Genomic DNA, 16,555 nt, shown 5'->3' with positions numbered 1-16,555 from the left:
CGGCCACTTATGAAGTGTTTCTTGGAGGTTATAGTACATTGAAGAATGATCATATGACTTTTTACATACGCCATGTGACCTGTAAATGCGAAAAAGCCGTTTCCATTGCAGTTTTGCGAATTATTCCTTTTTCGCATTGCCTGAAAAACCACCTCATGCAAGTGTAAAAACTTTTTTGCAATATATGGGAGTTTTTGCGAAATTGGCGTGTTTCCATTAAGCGTATTTTCAATTCGCAATTTCTATTTGCGCAATTTGAAGGGTAATGGAAACGTGCCTTGTGATGTAAACAGCCTAGTTTTCATTTACTGAATCATTGGACTCAAAACTTAAAATGATCTGACTGGAAACAGAGGCAAAATCGGGAAAAGGGTTTACAATATAAATTGTGCTTTAGTATCTTTGCATTAATTGCGTAAAATTATTTTAATGTTTAAGGATTTTTGAATTAATGACATTATTTGGACACATTGAGGCATTCATTCTAAAACAGCTCTTTGCCTAAACCTCCTTTGTACATTTGAAACACTCATCAGTCATCAGACACTGTGGATGGCAGTATTTCCACCCCCACAATAAAGTTATTGTAACGTGGGGTTTGGGTTTTGTTTGTGTTTCTTGTTCATTGCTCTCATGTCTTTTATTTTGGAGTTTAGTCATGGTCCTTGCTCTGTCATGTGATTCCCTTGTCTGTGTGTTATGTTCTGATTTGTTCTTTGGTTCATGTGTCATGTTCTCACTGGTTGGTTCTTGTCATATGACCTGGATTGTTTGATATAAATAGCCCTCATGTTGCCATTAGGCTTGTTCGACTTCATGCGGCACTGCAAAGATCGGCTGCCGCCTGTTAAAAGCAATGTATTCTGGTTAGAAAATTTGGTTACACTTTACTTGAAGGGGTGTGCATAAGACTGACATGACACCTTCATAATCATGACATGACACCTACATAATCATGACATGACACATGTCATGAATATGAAGGGTGTTTTATGCATGTTTATGACAACTGTCATTAAGTGTCATTCACTCAGTTATGTAATTTTTAATGCAAAGATGACATTGTTTGAGATGTCTTTGTTATGGGCTATGGTTAGGGGTAAGGGTAGGGGTATGGTTAGGTCAAATAATGTCATATTTGCATTAAAAATTACATAACTGAGTGAATGACACTTAATGACAGTTGTCATAAACATGCATAAAACCTCCTTCATATTCATGACATGTGTCATGTCATGATTATGAAGGTGTCATGTCAGTCTTATGCACACCCCTTCAAGTAAAGTGTTACCAAAAATTCGGATCGGATTCGATTTTCTGCGTTTTTCGCATCCGTAGCAAGCATTTTCAGAGGTGTTTTGACAATTCAGAGCCACCGTAGAAGCGAAAGCCAAAATTGTATGCTGGTTTCAATGCCTGGCGTATACCTTTCCGATGCCACAGTGTGTGTGTGTGTGTGTGTGTCCATACCTTAGACATACTGCCAGTCTCTGTTCAGAAACAATTGGTTCAAGGAAACTGGTGGTCTTCTTTTAAATATGTGGCTCTAGTATTGCTATCAAAGCATCAAAATCCTGTAGTAAACTTTGAATTGCTCGAGATAATCCTGCAGCTCCTTGATGAGGTGGAACTCCTCTCTACGCAATCTCAGCATTAGATGGACCCAATATTTCCTCTTTCTTTTTATCTTTTTAAGGAGAGAGGACAACAAAATCATCCTCACTGCTAGAAGTCTCCATTTTGTATTGTTTTGCACATTTTTTCGCAACCGTGTCCAAGGTTTCTGTGCATGACAAATTTTTAGGATGACGAATACGAAAAAACACATAGGAAAATTTCGGACTCGGTGTGCAAGGACTTTTACTTGCAAGGTGGGCTAAAATGGAATTGGTACTAAAGTCTTAAAGAGCCCTACTCTAAACGCAGATTTGAAATAGACTCACTGTAGCCTGATGCTCTCAAGAACCTTCAAAGTTTGTTTTTAAATAAACTGTACATTATCACCGAGTACATTTTTGCAAAGTATTGAGAAAAAGTGGGGAGGAGGATTAGACTTAGCACTCGAGACCCTCGTTGTCTAGTGAATACAGAGGCACCTTTAAAACTGCCTCAACAGGCAAACACTGGCATATATTTTTAGATCAAAGAAGCCGTTCTCCACCTAATTAAGCTGTCTGCCCTCCATCAGGGGGCTTCCAGATCCACATTTCCCTTTACCAAAAAACACAACTCACACAAGGCATGAAATTCAAACTGTGCCGCTTTGATCTCGGCTTTCGAATTAAGCACAAAAATAAGTGAGACGGGATGATGAAAGCACACTGATATTATCGTAGTTACAGAACAGACGCTATAGCAATGATCAGCAGTGTTTACCGACACACTACGCAAGACAATTAAGGGAAAGGTTTGATTAGACGGGCCGACAAGCTGGCAATTGCCAAAAAGGTTGGGGGAAGCAACTTTATTTCATGTATCTATGTGTGTGTTTGTGTTTTTCACACTGCTGGAGGAGCCATTGGCCCAGCATGCCGTTTCCACCAGGGGTGCAGGGTAATTCAAATACACTCCCCATGACTTAATTCATAACTTCCCCCACCAGTCTTCCATCTGCCCTCAATTAGCTATCGACACGTCTGCTAAACAACATCACAGACTGACGTACATCATTCACCAGCTCCAGCACGGCATCCGGGTACACCTCCAGCTCACCTGCCTGCCAGAGCCACACGACCCCTCTCTATAGGAGGCAGAGGAGGAGCAGACATGCACCTGTGGTTTCACTGGTCTCCAAGGCAACAAGTAGAAGAGAGGGATGGTTGGACGGTTTGGCATGAGTATCTCAGTCTACATGGAGACAATGATGGCGCTTTAAAACCAGCCCAGACCCATGTGCTAATCTTTCCCAACCGTGGTAAATGAGGAAAGCAGCTCTCTGCCACAGACTCTACGCTCAGAGAGCCAGAATACATGATTGCCTATGGTTAAAAGAGAGGGTTTCTACTCATGGCTTATAAAGTATACACACATTTTCACGAATGTTAAAGGGGTCAAATCATGGAAAACTGGATTTTCCACTTTTGGAAACTAAGCTGCAATAATGGCTTCTTCAGAAATCCTCATGGTTCTATTGACACAACCTCATTTAGACATGACACCCTATATATTATATTAATGCTTATTCAGTATTTAGGTCAACCCTAGTATGAAGTACACCTGCACAAAGAGAGTGGTCAAGGTTTGTCTGGTTAGAAGTAATTCCCTCCTGCAACAACCACTGTAAGAAAATGTACCGTAAAAAAATATGGAAGCAACATTTTAGTTTTTTACAGATTTAACTACATTTACATTTAAAAACCGTATTTCATTAACTGATATAAATGTTAATATACCGACCTACTGAAGTATTGAAATCTGTTTTGTACCTTTGTAATACACTGATAACCAACAAAAGCAGGTGGTGATGAGAAAGTCACATGATGAACCAAAGCCCATCACAAGCAGCTTTTAAATACTAAGATATATAGAAGGTGCACCGTGTCATTCACACAAACACCAAACACCATAATGGTATCACACATGAAACTGAAATAATGCAAGAAACATTCATTTAACAACATTAGATGTAACATACAACTCTAATGTACACAACTGATAAGAAAAAAACTAAGAAATAGTTACAAGAAAAAAATTAAATGTGAAATGCAAAGCAGGACATTCTGGGAATGTCAATTTACGTTTTTTCACTGTAACTTATACATTCTTTTTCCACTTTCATAAACTGTATATTACCGTAAAATTACATGTAATGTCCAATACAGTTTTTCACTGTATATAGTAGGGGAATTTACCGTTAACCAATTAAAAGGTTTTTACTGTAGCATTTTTACAGTTACAATCGTTAAAATCGCAGTCTTTATTTTTATTTTTTTTTTTACAGTGCACAACATCTGGACCTGAAAAGCATCTCCATCTACAGTGATTCAAAGGTTGCCACGTATTCTTACAAAATAGAAAACAGCAAATTACTCATTACATGATAGTAGATGTTTTTGCCAAGCTCTCTAAAAGTATGTAATGGACAGTCGCCACTTTAAGGATTTGGGACCGTCTGTGTGCATTCTTTTTGTGCCATCAACCAATCAGCGTTCTTGCAACACAATGTTGCAGCTTTCGGAGTGTTTAGCCACATGGCTTTTACAGCTCACGTGATTGGCTCAAAAAAACCTGGATGAAGAATGACTTTCCATGAGCCTGCTTTGGAGGGTTGTGTGCCAGCTAAACTGAGACGATTGGGAACATTAACAAAATGTTTTCTCCAAGCATCATGGACACCCCTGGGTTAATAATTATAACATTTGCATACAGAATACTTAAAGGTACAGAAACAAAAAACAGGCTGCTTAGTTAAAAGTGTCAGACAGAGGGTAAAAACTGTTATGTAAAATTAGATTTTGGCTTAAGCAACCTTGACTAACATTATAAGTGGACTTCAGGGAGGGAAAAAAGTGTTAAAAAGTGTAAATTATGATTCCTTTAAAACAGACACACACACAGACACAGAGCACTGAAAATTGCATATGTTTAGTACTCAAGCAAAAAATGAAGTGCGGACACATTTGTTATCTTCAACCTGTGGTGTTTGGCTGGATCTTTGACGACTGAGGCTTGTAAGAAAGCTGGGACTGATCTACCTCAGCATTCAGTGTCTAAACATCTGCTATTGAGTAACACACTGTGAATCATTATACTTAGTCTGCTGTTAAACCACTAGTTTGCCCTTCTCCTTCACACACCCTTCTGAAGTGTGTGAGATTTAATACCATTTTTAAACAAATCAAAAGAGGCTATTAATGATTTAAGTATATTGAGAGACCAACATATCTTTTAAGTAAAAAATCTTGACAAAAAAAGAACAAAAAAACATTTGGAAAATGAAACTAAATTAAACACATATACATTCAAATTTAATTCAGTTAATTCCCTACATATCACAACCCATATATATATATCCCAGCCTATGTTGCCTGAATATAACAGTCTATATTAGAAGGGTTGTATGTCAATTTCAGTAGATTAGTTTGGTCTTCTGCCAGAGATTTACTTTATTTTGTACTCGGTGAAATATGATACAACTGGTCAAGCAACCTGAACTTTACCCATCAAAACAGATCACTGTGCTTCATGCCACTTCTCTGAAATGCTCCCACATTTTACCCACACACACATATACAGATCTACTCACACACATAGCAACGCAGCCAATCAGTTTTGCTGTTGCTACAGAAACAGCATGCTTTTCATGTCAACTACAGCTAGGTTGCTATGGGAATACATATACATGGAAAACTCTTTTGGTCGTAGTTAAGAACCAAATGACAGGATGACAGCTAGGACAGGTACAAACACACTCTTACAGGAGCACATATACATAATAATACAAACACACACTGCCAGAGCAGAGCCAGAGCTATTTGTTAATCTTTTCATCTGTTTTGATGTCAATGTACGATTTTAACGTTATTTGTCATATCTAAACAAAAAAAGCATGATTGCATTTTGATTATAGTCACGCATTGATTACAGTTGTACTATAGTTTGATTATAATTATGGACTTGTTTACATATCCACAGCCCACATTCATAAAATCTCTTAGAAACAAACCATAAATAATAAGCCTTTGTTGACTTAGAACTCATCTGTCAAAAATTATATTTGGAATTTGATTTAAGGTTAATACTGCTTTAATAGGTTAGTGACAAGCTGCTCGTTTGTACTGTCCTATTTATTCATTTATTTAAAAATATGCTAAAATGCAATTCATACATTGAGACGTTTAATGTCTGTATAAAAATTTATTTGTTTATTTTATTTTGTCTAATTTTGTTTATTATTGTAAACATTTTTTGTTTGCTGTGGGGGACAATGTGAAAAAATATTAAGTAGTTTGGCATAACCTCTTATTATTACCTCCTAGAGAATACAAAATATTTTAACAATACTGCTTCACTGCTATTAATATTTGAAAAACATTTGTCTGCAAAGTCATGTGATGTGACCTACAAAATTCATGTGGTTCAACCAACATGCAAAAAACAAACAAACATTAAACAGGATATGATATCATAGAAAAGACCCCTGCAGACCCTAACGACTGTGCGAAATATCATATAATTAGACCTTTTTATGACAGGTTTGGCTGTAAAAATGTCATGTGCTAATGATATTTATGAATTAATTAATTAATCTGTTTTGATTCATAATTTAATAATTAAATTTACATATTAAAAATATATTTAAAAACTTGGAAATAATTATTTAGATTATGTGTTCAACGTGTAAGGAAAATGCTATTAGCATAGTACAACTTGACATTTTTCAAAAAAATTTAATTGAAAAAGTTACTAAAACTGGTATAAAAATTTGTCAAATTCATATGAAAACGTCATGAATATAAATAGTACATTTCGAAGAAGTTGGCAAATGTGTTTTTTTTTTCTTTATTATGAACCCAATTGGCCCAATAATGAAGGTAAAAGCTAAGTTTCCATAACTCCTAGACTGTAGATGGAAAGGAAAAGCATTCAAGAACATGTGAATGCCTCTGGCTGAAGTATTTAAAAGCCATCAGGATGATGAACTATTGATGGAAAATCACTCAGAAAGATGAAAGTGTGCATTCCAATAAAACAAGCGGCTCTGTTACATCTTGATCCTCAGTTAACCTCAGAGAAACACAAGCCCTCACCTGACTGCGATCCTTATCCACCTTCTTGAAGCATTTGTTTAGCGACAGATTATGACGCACTGAATTCTTCCAGCCAGTGGGGGCGCTGGCGAAGTAGGGGAAGTGCTCCAGTATCCAGCCGTAGATGTCTTTGACAGGAAGTTGCTTGGAGGGAGCGTCCTCTATTGCCATGAAGATGAGGCAGCTGAAGGAGTAGGGCGGTTTGCGGCTGGGACCCGTGGACAGATGGTAGGGTGGCTCGCTGGGCTCAGGGGAGGACGATGGCGAGGAGGAGGGCTCGCGGCCACCGTTAGCGTCCTGCAGGGGGCTGACGCTGCGCAGGCCCGAGTGGCCCAGGCTGGTCAGAAGATCCGTGCTCTCGTGCAGCCAGCTGAGGCTGGTCAGCTCCTCGTCCTCAGCCCGGCTGAGGGAGGCAGACAGGGCCAGAGAGAGGTCAGCTGCCTCGGTGTCCTGGTAGAGCTGACTCAGACCCCGCGCAACACTCCCACTGCTGGGGCCCTCGGCCTTCTTCCCTGGGGGCATGACCACTGGACCCATGCAGCCCTCGGCTCCTGCAGAGACACGAGAAAACACAACACTCTGTGAAGTGATTGATGGTTTTTATGGGGAAAAAATGGAAAAGGCTTAATTGGAGCTCTTATATAGTTTGCATCTGTAGACATGCAGTTCACACACAATTGCAATTTTTGTAATAAAAACTGTGATTTAAGATGCCATAAAATAAGTTAAAGGTCTGTTTGTTTTGGTTATGATTCACTCAGTTATGTAATTTTTAATGCAAAGATGACATTGTTTGAGATGTCTTTGTTATGGGCTATGGTTAGGGGTAAGGGTAGGGGTATGGTTAGGTCAAATAATGTCATATTTGCATTAAAAATTACATAACTGAGTGAATGACACTTAATGACAGTTGTCATAAACATGCATAAAACCTCCTTCATATTCATGACATGTGTCATGTCATGATTATGAAGGTGTCATGTCAGTCTTATGCACACCCCTTCACGTAAAGTGTTACCGAAAATTCGAGGCGAGATGAAGCCTCATGAAGCATTGAAGCTTTTCAGCCAAGTGATTCACAAAAGGGTTCATTTCTTGAGGCTTCATTTGCTCACAATTCCACCTGGTGGCCAAAGAGTGTAAAACAAGCAGATACATTACAGATGACCTGATGTGATCTGTGATACACTGTATTTTGTGCCAGTTAAGGCTTAGAAATAATGGTGAAGAAAAAAAATCCAGACTAATCTATTTATATGAATATAATGTGTATTTTCTAGTGGTATATAATGATTGTATAACATAATGTAACATAACTGTGTAATGAACATATTGGCTTGAAATGAATGGGGCCATCATATGTGTGTAAATCAAGTTTTTGCTCATAATAGGCAGGAGGGGCAATATTATTAGTCTAAAACTGGAAAGTGGCTGGTAGGGCTGCACGATAAATCGAATGCAATAAAATATTTTTTTTGTGTAACTTGTCAGTGAACTACGGCTCTGTAGTAAATTCTGCTCCATCTGAAAGCACGTGATGATGATTTCCTGCTGATTACAGAACCGGCATTACTAACAAAATGTGCATGACAATCGCATTTGATTAATCATTGTTAATAAGAATAACAATTGGTCCCTCTGTAAATTCTCTTTGCCACCGTGAAATCTTCTCAGTCCCTTAAAGTGTAGATACAGCCGGCAAGCAAGAAAACACACATTCAAATGTATTCTCAATACTTCAATTTATTCATAGAAATAAAGATATTATATAGGCATATGTCGAGGGGAGTTTCACCCTCTTAACCAATGAGGATATGAATGACATACACATATAGGATCTTTGGCCAAGAACATGTGTTTATATAAAATGGCCACATGTACAGAAAAACATGGACATATTAGGAATAGACTTTTGGCGAAGGATGCTGAACTCGCCTCACAGTTCAGCACGAACCCCTTTACCCTTGTAGTCCTAGCATTCATCTCCTTATTTGGGCATTTGAACCAAGAAAAGCTAATGTATACATGTGCGCATGCATACCTCGAATATGAGTAAGAGACATTAAAACATCATACAAGAGAGAGAGAGAAACAGAGAGAAGAGGGCGAGTGAGAGGGAGAGGAAAAGAAAAAGGAGGGGTAAAAACATCTAGAACCATTCTAAAGACAGAGTGTTTTCTAACAATCATGCAGCCCTAGTGGCTGGGTTTAACAGGGCAGAGGACTGCGCATTTACAAGATTCGAACCGCTTCCTGAACCAGTCAGGCCAAGTGAGGCTTTGGACGTCGTCAATGACGTAATTGCTCTAAAGCGATACAAGCCTCGATACGTGCTTCACTGAAATCTGCCAGGATTTCTCGAAACACACTCCGAAGCCTCGGAACAGAACGTAACATCACTAGAAAATTTGTCCGACTTTGTTCGGCGCTGCAGCCGCCTTACGATCACATGTGCCATCAAAGTACTGCAAGAGCAAAACGAGACCAGCCGCCTAGGTCAGGCGCTGCAGTTGTTCAAAATCGGCTGCGAAAGCCTTGATGACGACACACTTTATTCTCATTGGTTAGATTCTGGGATGACAAGCACAACGTGTGTTGCATGTTTATTCTAACAATTCAATTCCAATAATGCTCACAAATCTGTGTTTTTATAACAGTAAAATAATTTTTAGTGTAGTCGCACTGTTATATTGAGTCACGTTTAAAAAAAAAAAAACCCTGATAAAATACCCCCACTTTATTGGTGTTTATTCATGAATAGATGGCGCTGTATTAAGCAGTATATAAAAAGTGTTTCTGTTGCTCATGAAAACTTTTCTGAAACGTCTGTGTAGGCCTATTTGACAAATATTGCATTTAATTAACTTCATCTGTGATGGGAGTATGCAAACACTGCGAGAGCATCACTACCGGGAGCAGAAAGTGTCCGACTTGACATCTCCGCTTTTAATTCCGCCCCGACTGCAAGCGGATACTCTCGCCAGCCGGTGGCAGGCTAGTGTAGTTCATCGACTCATGGACAAAATGTCGTGGCCTAATGGATAGAGAGTTGGACTTGTTACCCGAAGGTCGCAGGTTTGAGTCTCAGGTCCGGCAGGAATTGTAGGTGGGGGAAGTGAATAACCAGTGCTCTCTCCACCTTCAATACCACAACTGAGGTGAGACCATTGAGCAAAGCACCAAACCCCCCACTGCTCCGGGTGTGTTCACTGCTGTGTGTGTGCACTTGGATGGGTTAAATGCAGAGCACAAATTCTGAGTATGGGACACCATACTTGGCCCCACTTCACTTAACATTACACATTTATATGATGAATAATTTGAGATCAAATGTTATAATGCTTTATTTTTGTTATAATTATTACTACTGATTTATTTCATTATTTTAATCTTTGTTTACAAGTGGAAATGCCACATTTGAATCTTTATTGAGCAATGGTGTCAACTGTCCCTTTGCACCACCTGGTGGTGATTTTGTGAAAGATTTTCACATGTGACTGGGTTGTACACACAGCAGTAATAGGCATTTTGTTGCCTACCTACTGTAAAGCCTGTGAACCACCAAGCTGACTTGTAGACTTTGACCAGTGATGAGCCTTTTTTGGGACTACAGATGCAGAATTTATGTGTTAGTTAGCTGTTAGCTGAAGTTGGCCTTCATCAGTTTGGTGTCTGGGCTTTGAAACAATGAGGGCCAGCGTATCCGTTGTGCTCTGACAGAGCTATGAAACTTGTACATTGTTCCAAACATGCTCATTAATGAGTTTTACATAGTTTTACTGGGCTACAATAATATGTGAGCAGCGTGAATGTACATATTCGTGTTTTTGAGAAAACAAAGTTGTTGTGTTCCAGTGGTAAGTGAAAAACTAAAATTTTAAGTCACTGAAATAAGGCCATAAAACACATACAGAATATTTGTTCACAAGACTTTTGAGAACTGGATGTGGTAGACAGGAGTTTTTGCTACAAAAGGATGTGAAAATTGTCCTATTCACTGAAAACAATATATTGATTTAACTTTTGTAAGACATGATTTGTGTTAGAAAGGCATATGCGATGGAGTGACAATGGCCATGAATATTTAGTGATTCACACCTGAGAGACAAAGGGCCTCCCATAATGGGCTATCAATATAAAAGTGACTGAGGCAGGTAGGAAAGAGGAGAGTAAAATAATTTGGGTTTTGGAATATTTGTATTTTCATTATTATTTGTATTTTATTTACAACACAGTATAATAAAAATATACACAGTGAAGGTTAACACTGAGACTTGAACAGTAACACATCTTTGTGCCAAACATTCATAGACTCTAATATCATAGTGTTAACACTCGTACTACTTTTATATATTGAGGTTTTATATGTTTGTAACAAAGTTCGTAGATCAGGAAGGAGGAGACGGGAACCGGCGAACATTCAAACACAAACACTCTCTCATCCTTCACTGTTGTTACTCCTCCTTTTATCCTTCCGGAGCTCCTCCGTGGGACTCAAGACCGGTGAGTGGCGCAGGTGTTGCTCATTTTCCTTTACTCCACCGGCCTCGCTCCGTTCCCACGGCTCTCGGCCCCGCCCCACTCGTCACATACTCACAGCGCCCCTTTGCAGGCCGGGGTACTCCCGAGACTGCACTCTACTCCCCCTCCCTCTCTGGGGGGAGCCGATCACGGTGGCCGCGGCATAGACAAGGCGAGAGAAAAGGAGACGGAAGGATGAGGAGAGACAGACGAGAGAGGGGACAGAGGAAAAGAAAAAAAAAACTTCTCGGTCTGGTTCCCGGACACACTGTCGCTTGGTCCTCAACCAGCTGAGAGGCTCTCACTCGCGGTGCCATTCGATGGTACTGGACATCTTTGGTGGACGGCCCGACGCTCCTCCGCCTCCTGGCGGATGGCGATGGCTACTCCGGTCGAGGGCAGCCGGCAGCGAGTCCCCCGTTCCCTGCTCCTCCCCAAACATGGAGGACGGCAGCAGGCTCCGGCCTCTTGGTGAACAGCGCCGACTCCTCCACTCCCTCTCGAATGGCAGCCACCCCTCCTCGACCCAGGAGCATGGCAGCGAGGCCTCCATCCCACCACGTCTTCCATTGCTCCAGCACCACCGCCTCAGGCAGCCATTGGCGGTCTCTGCTTCTTCCTGCTGCCCGATCTCCTCAGCACCGCGACTCCCCTCAGCAGCGAGGGCTCTCTGACAGGGTGTCCCTCCTTCCTCCCGGGTTTCGGCACCAATGTAACAAAGTTCATGAATCGGGAAGGAGGCGGGAACCGGCGAACATTCAAACACAAAACTTTAATAAATAAACAAACACAAAACGAAAGTAAAAGCGGCAGCCCTTCACAAACGACTGTCGGATAAAACAACAACATAAAATCCAGGCCTGGTCCTCTCTCGTCCTTCACTGTCATCACTCCTCCTTTTATCCTTCCGGAGCTCCTCCGTGGGACTTGAGACCAGTGAGTGGCGCAGGTGTCGCTCATTATCATTTACTCCAATGAAACAATGAAATGACATATTTCATACATGTAGTCAGGAATTATAGTTTGGGAAAAGTCTAACTAGTAAAATGTGTACACAATAACAACAGATGCAAGTAATCTTAGGCTACTCATCAGAATGATGTCCTCCACTGGATAAATCGGCGCGGCGCATCGCGTTGTGTTCTTCTTCTGAGGTAAATTCTGGGTTATTCTTCTCAGCATGTCTTCTACGAGAAACAGAAAGTAGCCAGGATGAACTCTTCACATTTGTTTACAGGGGTGGTGTGGGCGTTTACATGTCGCGCGTCTCACATGGATCTTTAGAATTTGAAGAGCGTGATCAACTCGTGGGCGTGATCGCATTAGAGATAATGAGTTGAGACAGGAAAAACTGGACATAGCGTTGGTTTCATATGGATTACTTTATCAGAGAATATTTGTTTTGGACGTGACTTCATTTAATTTAAAAAGTAGGCAGACTTCAGTAGACTTAATTTAAAAGTAGGCATTTCAAGCTTTCTATACATATATTTCTTGTGTCTTTGAGGCAAGTATTCGCTGAAATTCAGGCTGTTTTATTTACGTACCTGTGAAGAGAGGTGACAGAGACCGAGGCGGCAGAGAGTGCACCCTGTTTATTTTACAAAAGCACACTCTTTTGTTGTTATAATGACTATACACAAATAAAAGTAGACCCTTTGCAGTTTCAAACGATACCTTATTCTTATCTGTATGATAAAAAATAATAGTATTTTTAGTTAATTTCACAGTCATCAAGAAAATATAAGACAGAATGCACTGGTGCGGGCTTCGACCCCAGAGGGTTAAAATCCTTTGAGGGAAGACCCACAGGCTCCGTCATAGATCCAAGATAAATAGTAGTGATGATAAAATACAAAAACAGGGGACTCGGGTTGCCATGGCGGATCAGGGGGCTCAGGAGGCCATGGCGGAACAGGGGACTCAGGAGGCCATGGCGGAAAAGGGGACTCGGGTTGCCATGGCGGATCAGGGGGCTCCGGAGGCCCTGGCGGAACAGGGGGCTCAGGTTGCCATGGCGGATCAGGGGGCTCAGGAGGCCATGGCGGAACAGGGGACTCAGGTTGCCATGGTGGAGCCGGGGAATCAGGAGCCCTCCGTGGGCTTAATGGGGAATCAGGAGCCCTCCCTGGGCTTAACGGGAAATCAGGAGCCCTTCCTGGGCTTAACGGGAAATCAGGAGCCCTCCGTGGGCTCTCCTCGGGGACAGGAGCCCTTCCTGGGCTGAACTGGGGATCCAGAGCCCTTCCTGGGCTGAACTGGGGATCCAGAGCCCTCCGTGGGCCACACTCGGGAACAGGAGCACTTACTGGGCTGAACTGGGGATCAGGAGCCCTCCGTGGGCTATACTCGGGAACAGGAGCCCTTTCTGGTCTGAACTGGGGATCAGGGTAGTGCTGACGTGGTGCTGGCACTAGAGGGTGCTCTGGAGGAGCAGGCACAGCAAAGCGCTTCTGAGGAGCTGGCACTGGAGTGAGTCTTGGGACTGGAGCAGACACTGGAGGGAGCTCTGGAAGGCGCTTACGAGGAGCAGGCACTCGGGCTGGAACCGACATTGGGGCCTCATGAACGTATGTCGGGCTTGCCATATTAATGTTCAATGGGCTTGCCATATTATTGTCTGGCGGGCTTGCCACATTAACGTCCGGCGGTCTTGCCTGAGGAACGGCCGTCTTACTTGACTCAGGAACGGCCGGCAGATGGGTCCCGGATCGGGATCAGAAACTCTCCAGACACCGGATGACTCCCTCCTTCCAGCCGAGGTTGGTGGTGTCTGGGAGCTCCGCGGGACGATGGTAGTTTATCCCGATCTGGAACAGATTAACATCGCTCGGTCCTCCATTCGGACGGGGAGAAACGAATGGAAAAACAAAACAAAAACACTATTCAAAAACTGAAAATCAAACACGGGTAAAAGGGGTGCTGCTTACTGTCACTTTTTGGTCTGGGATTCTGTCACGGTCGGTGGTAGTGTGAGGAGCGCGGAACGAGGAACGAGGAGACCAGGAGTAAAAAACAAAGGGATTTATTCTTGTCACAGGGAATCACACGTAGCACGAGGAGAAGACATCAACATACAATTCCAGACAAGGGAGAACAGAACGGGCTAGAATTAAATAGGGTAGGTAACAAGGGGCAGACAGGTGATGGGGATAACTAATAACAAGGAACAGGTGATACTAATAATGTGAAAAGGAACTGGAAGGACCAAATAAGGAAAACAGGAACTCAACAGGAACATACACGTGACAGTAGGAGCTTGGTCTTTAATTATTGAAACAATTTTGTTCCCTCCTAAATTTGTATTTCATTCTCTTTCAGTCTTGCTGACTCTAATCTCACTGGTCAGTGCTGTGAAATTGTAACTTCAGCTCTGCAGTCATCAAATTCCCTGCTGAGAGTGCTGGACTTAAGTAACAATGACCTGCAGGATTCAGGTGTAAAGCTGATCTCTCATGCACTGAAGACTACAAACTGTCACCTGGAGATACTGAGGTGCTTAGAAGTGTTTGAAAACAATAATTTTTGTGGTTTCAAAAGCATACTCAAGGCTGAACACCAATATCAATTCTAAAGCAAGTTACAACATCAGGGTCCAGGCAATAAGAGCTCATAACCAAACCAAAGGGAAAATACTGGTACACAATCCAAAATCAAATTACTTTCTGTTTGTAGATTATCTGGCTGTATGGTGACAGAGGTCGGCTGTTGTTATCTGGCTTCAGCACTGAGATCAACAACATCACACCTGAAAGAGCTAGATCTGAGCTACAATCACCCAGGGGATTCAGGAGTCAAGCTGCTCTCTGAGAGACGCAATGATCCAAATTGCACACTGCAAAAACTCAAGTATGTCAATCATAATTTAATTTAAATGTACAGTTTAAGGACTAGGGTGATCATATTAGCCACATTAATGTTGTAAAACCATAACTATTGGGTTATGATGCATTTTTAATTAATTATTTTCATAGAGTAACTTAAATTGCACATGAAATTTACTTTAGTCTCCTCTGGCTTTTCCATGCAGTTTTACAAAGTAACAATATCTCTCTGCAGTATTTTTGCATGTGCACTCCACACCAGAAAAGCATCATCTCCATGGTATCAGCTGAGGCACTGTATGGTGCTGTTAGATAGATAGATAGATAGATATATCAACTAATTATGACCCTTTGGTTTCATTATTTGTGTTCCTTTAGTCTGGACCATAATGAACACTTCAGAATCACACCAGGACTGTGGAAATGTAGGTACTCTTTGCTAATGTCTTTTTTACAGACACACATTCACATGTAATTTTAGATGCTAATCACTGTTCTTGTGTTCAGATGACTGTGATCTCTCACTGGATCCAAACACAGCAGACATTTGTTTATCTTTGTCTGAAGAGAACAGGAAGGTGACATATATGAAAGAACCACAGCCCTATCCTTATCATTTAGACAGATTTGATAGATGTTCACAGGTTCTCTGTCGAGAGAGTCTGTCTGAACGCTGTTACTGGGAGGCTGAATGGAGCGGTAGAGGTGCTTTTATATCAGTGGCGTATAAAGGAATCAGCAGAAAAGGAGAGAGTGATGACTGTCTGTTTGGATGCAATGAGAAGTCTTGGAGTCTGGACTACTCCTTTAATAGATTCAGTGCCTGGCACAACAATGAGGTCATTTACATTTCTCCACCGTCGCCTCCCTCTAATAAAGTAGGAGTGTATCTGGACTGGTCGGCCGGCACTCTGTCCTTCTACAGTGTTTCTGAAACACACACACTCACACACTTACACACATTCAACACTATGTTCACTGAACCAGTCTATGGTGGACTTGGTATTTATGATTCTTCAGTGTCTCTTTGTCAGACTCCACACAAACAACTGTAAACTGACTTGCAAATATGTCTTCTCAAAGCTCTAGCTCTGTTTTTCAACCTTGAAAAATATATGTAAGATAATTATGTAATGGTTTCTTTTTATAGCACGTTTCTGTCAAGTTCCTGTCATTTGCAGATAATACTGAACTATCCACTGATGAACATTTTAAACCAAATATGTCTGACTGTGTAGTAGCATCCATGTCTGGATTTTAATTTAAACATTTCACTTTTTGGAAAACTACCTTTGTAACAATTGTTTTCCTTCAAATTAGTGTACATGGAAAATATAGATTGAGTCGGTTTCTCAGACATGACTTATGTCCTCTTAGTCTACAATTCACATTCTATGAAAACACAATAAAAACAAAATTAGGTTAAAACAATATTAGGGAATCTTAGGTATGTCACATACA

The 16,555-nt window shown here is 41.2% G+C and overlaps 1 protein-coding gene across 1 annotated transcript in view; it reads left to right on the top strand.

The window, feature by feature from the left end:
• Positions 1–16,243, top strand: part of LOC107582150 (NACHT, LRR and PYD domains-containing protein 3-like) — a 26,204-nt gene extending 9,961 nt beyond the window's left edge. Inside the window, exons 4-7 of the mRNA XM_016267878.1 lie at positions 14,592–14,765; positions 14,946–15,119; positions 15,473–15,519; positions 15,602–16,243. Coding sequence (XP_016123364.1) covers positions 14,592–14,765; positions 14,946–15,119; positions 15,473–15,519; positions 15,602–16,149 — 943 coding nt within the window. The 3' untranslated portion in view covers positions 16,150–16,243. The remainder of the gene's footprint in view (positions 1–14,591; positions 14,766–14,945; positions 15,120–15,472; positions 15,520–15,601) is intronic.
• The last annotated feature ends 312 nt before the right edge of the window (positions 16,244–16,555 follow it).

The sequence above is a fragment of the Sinocyclocheilus grahami genome, unplaced genomic scaffold (genome assembly GCF_001515645.1).
Source record: "Sinocyclocheilus grahami isolate Dianchi unplaced genomic scaffold, SAMN03320097.WGS_v1.1 scaffold40.1, whole genome shotgun sequence".
Taxonomy (NCBI): Eukaryota; Metazoa; Chordata; class Actinopteri; order Cypriniformes; family Cyprinidae; genus Sinocyclocheilus; species Sinocyclocheilus grahami.
This window is presented reverse-complemented; position numbering and strand designations above follow the sequence as displayed.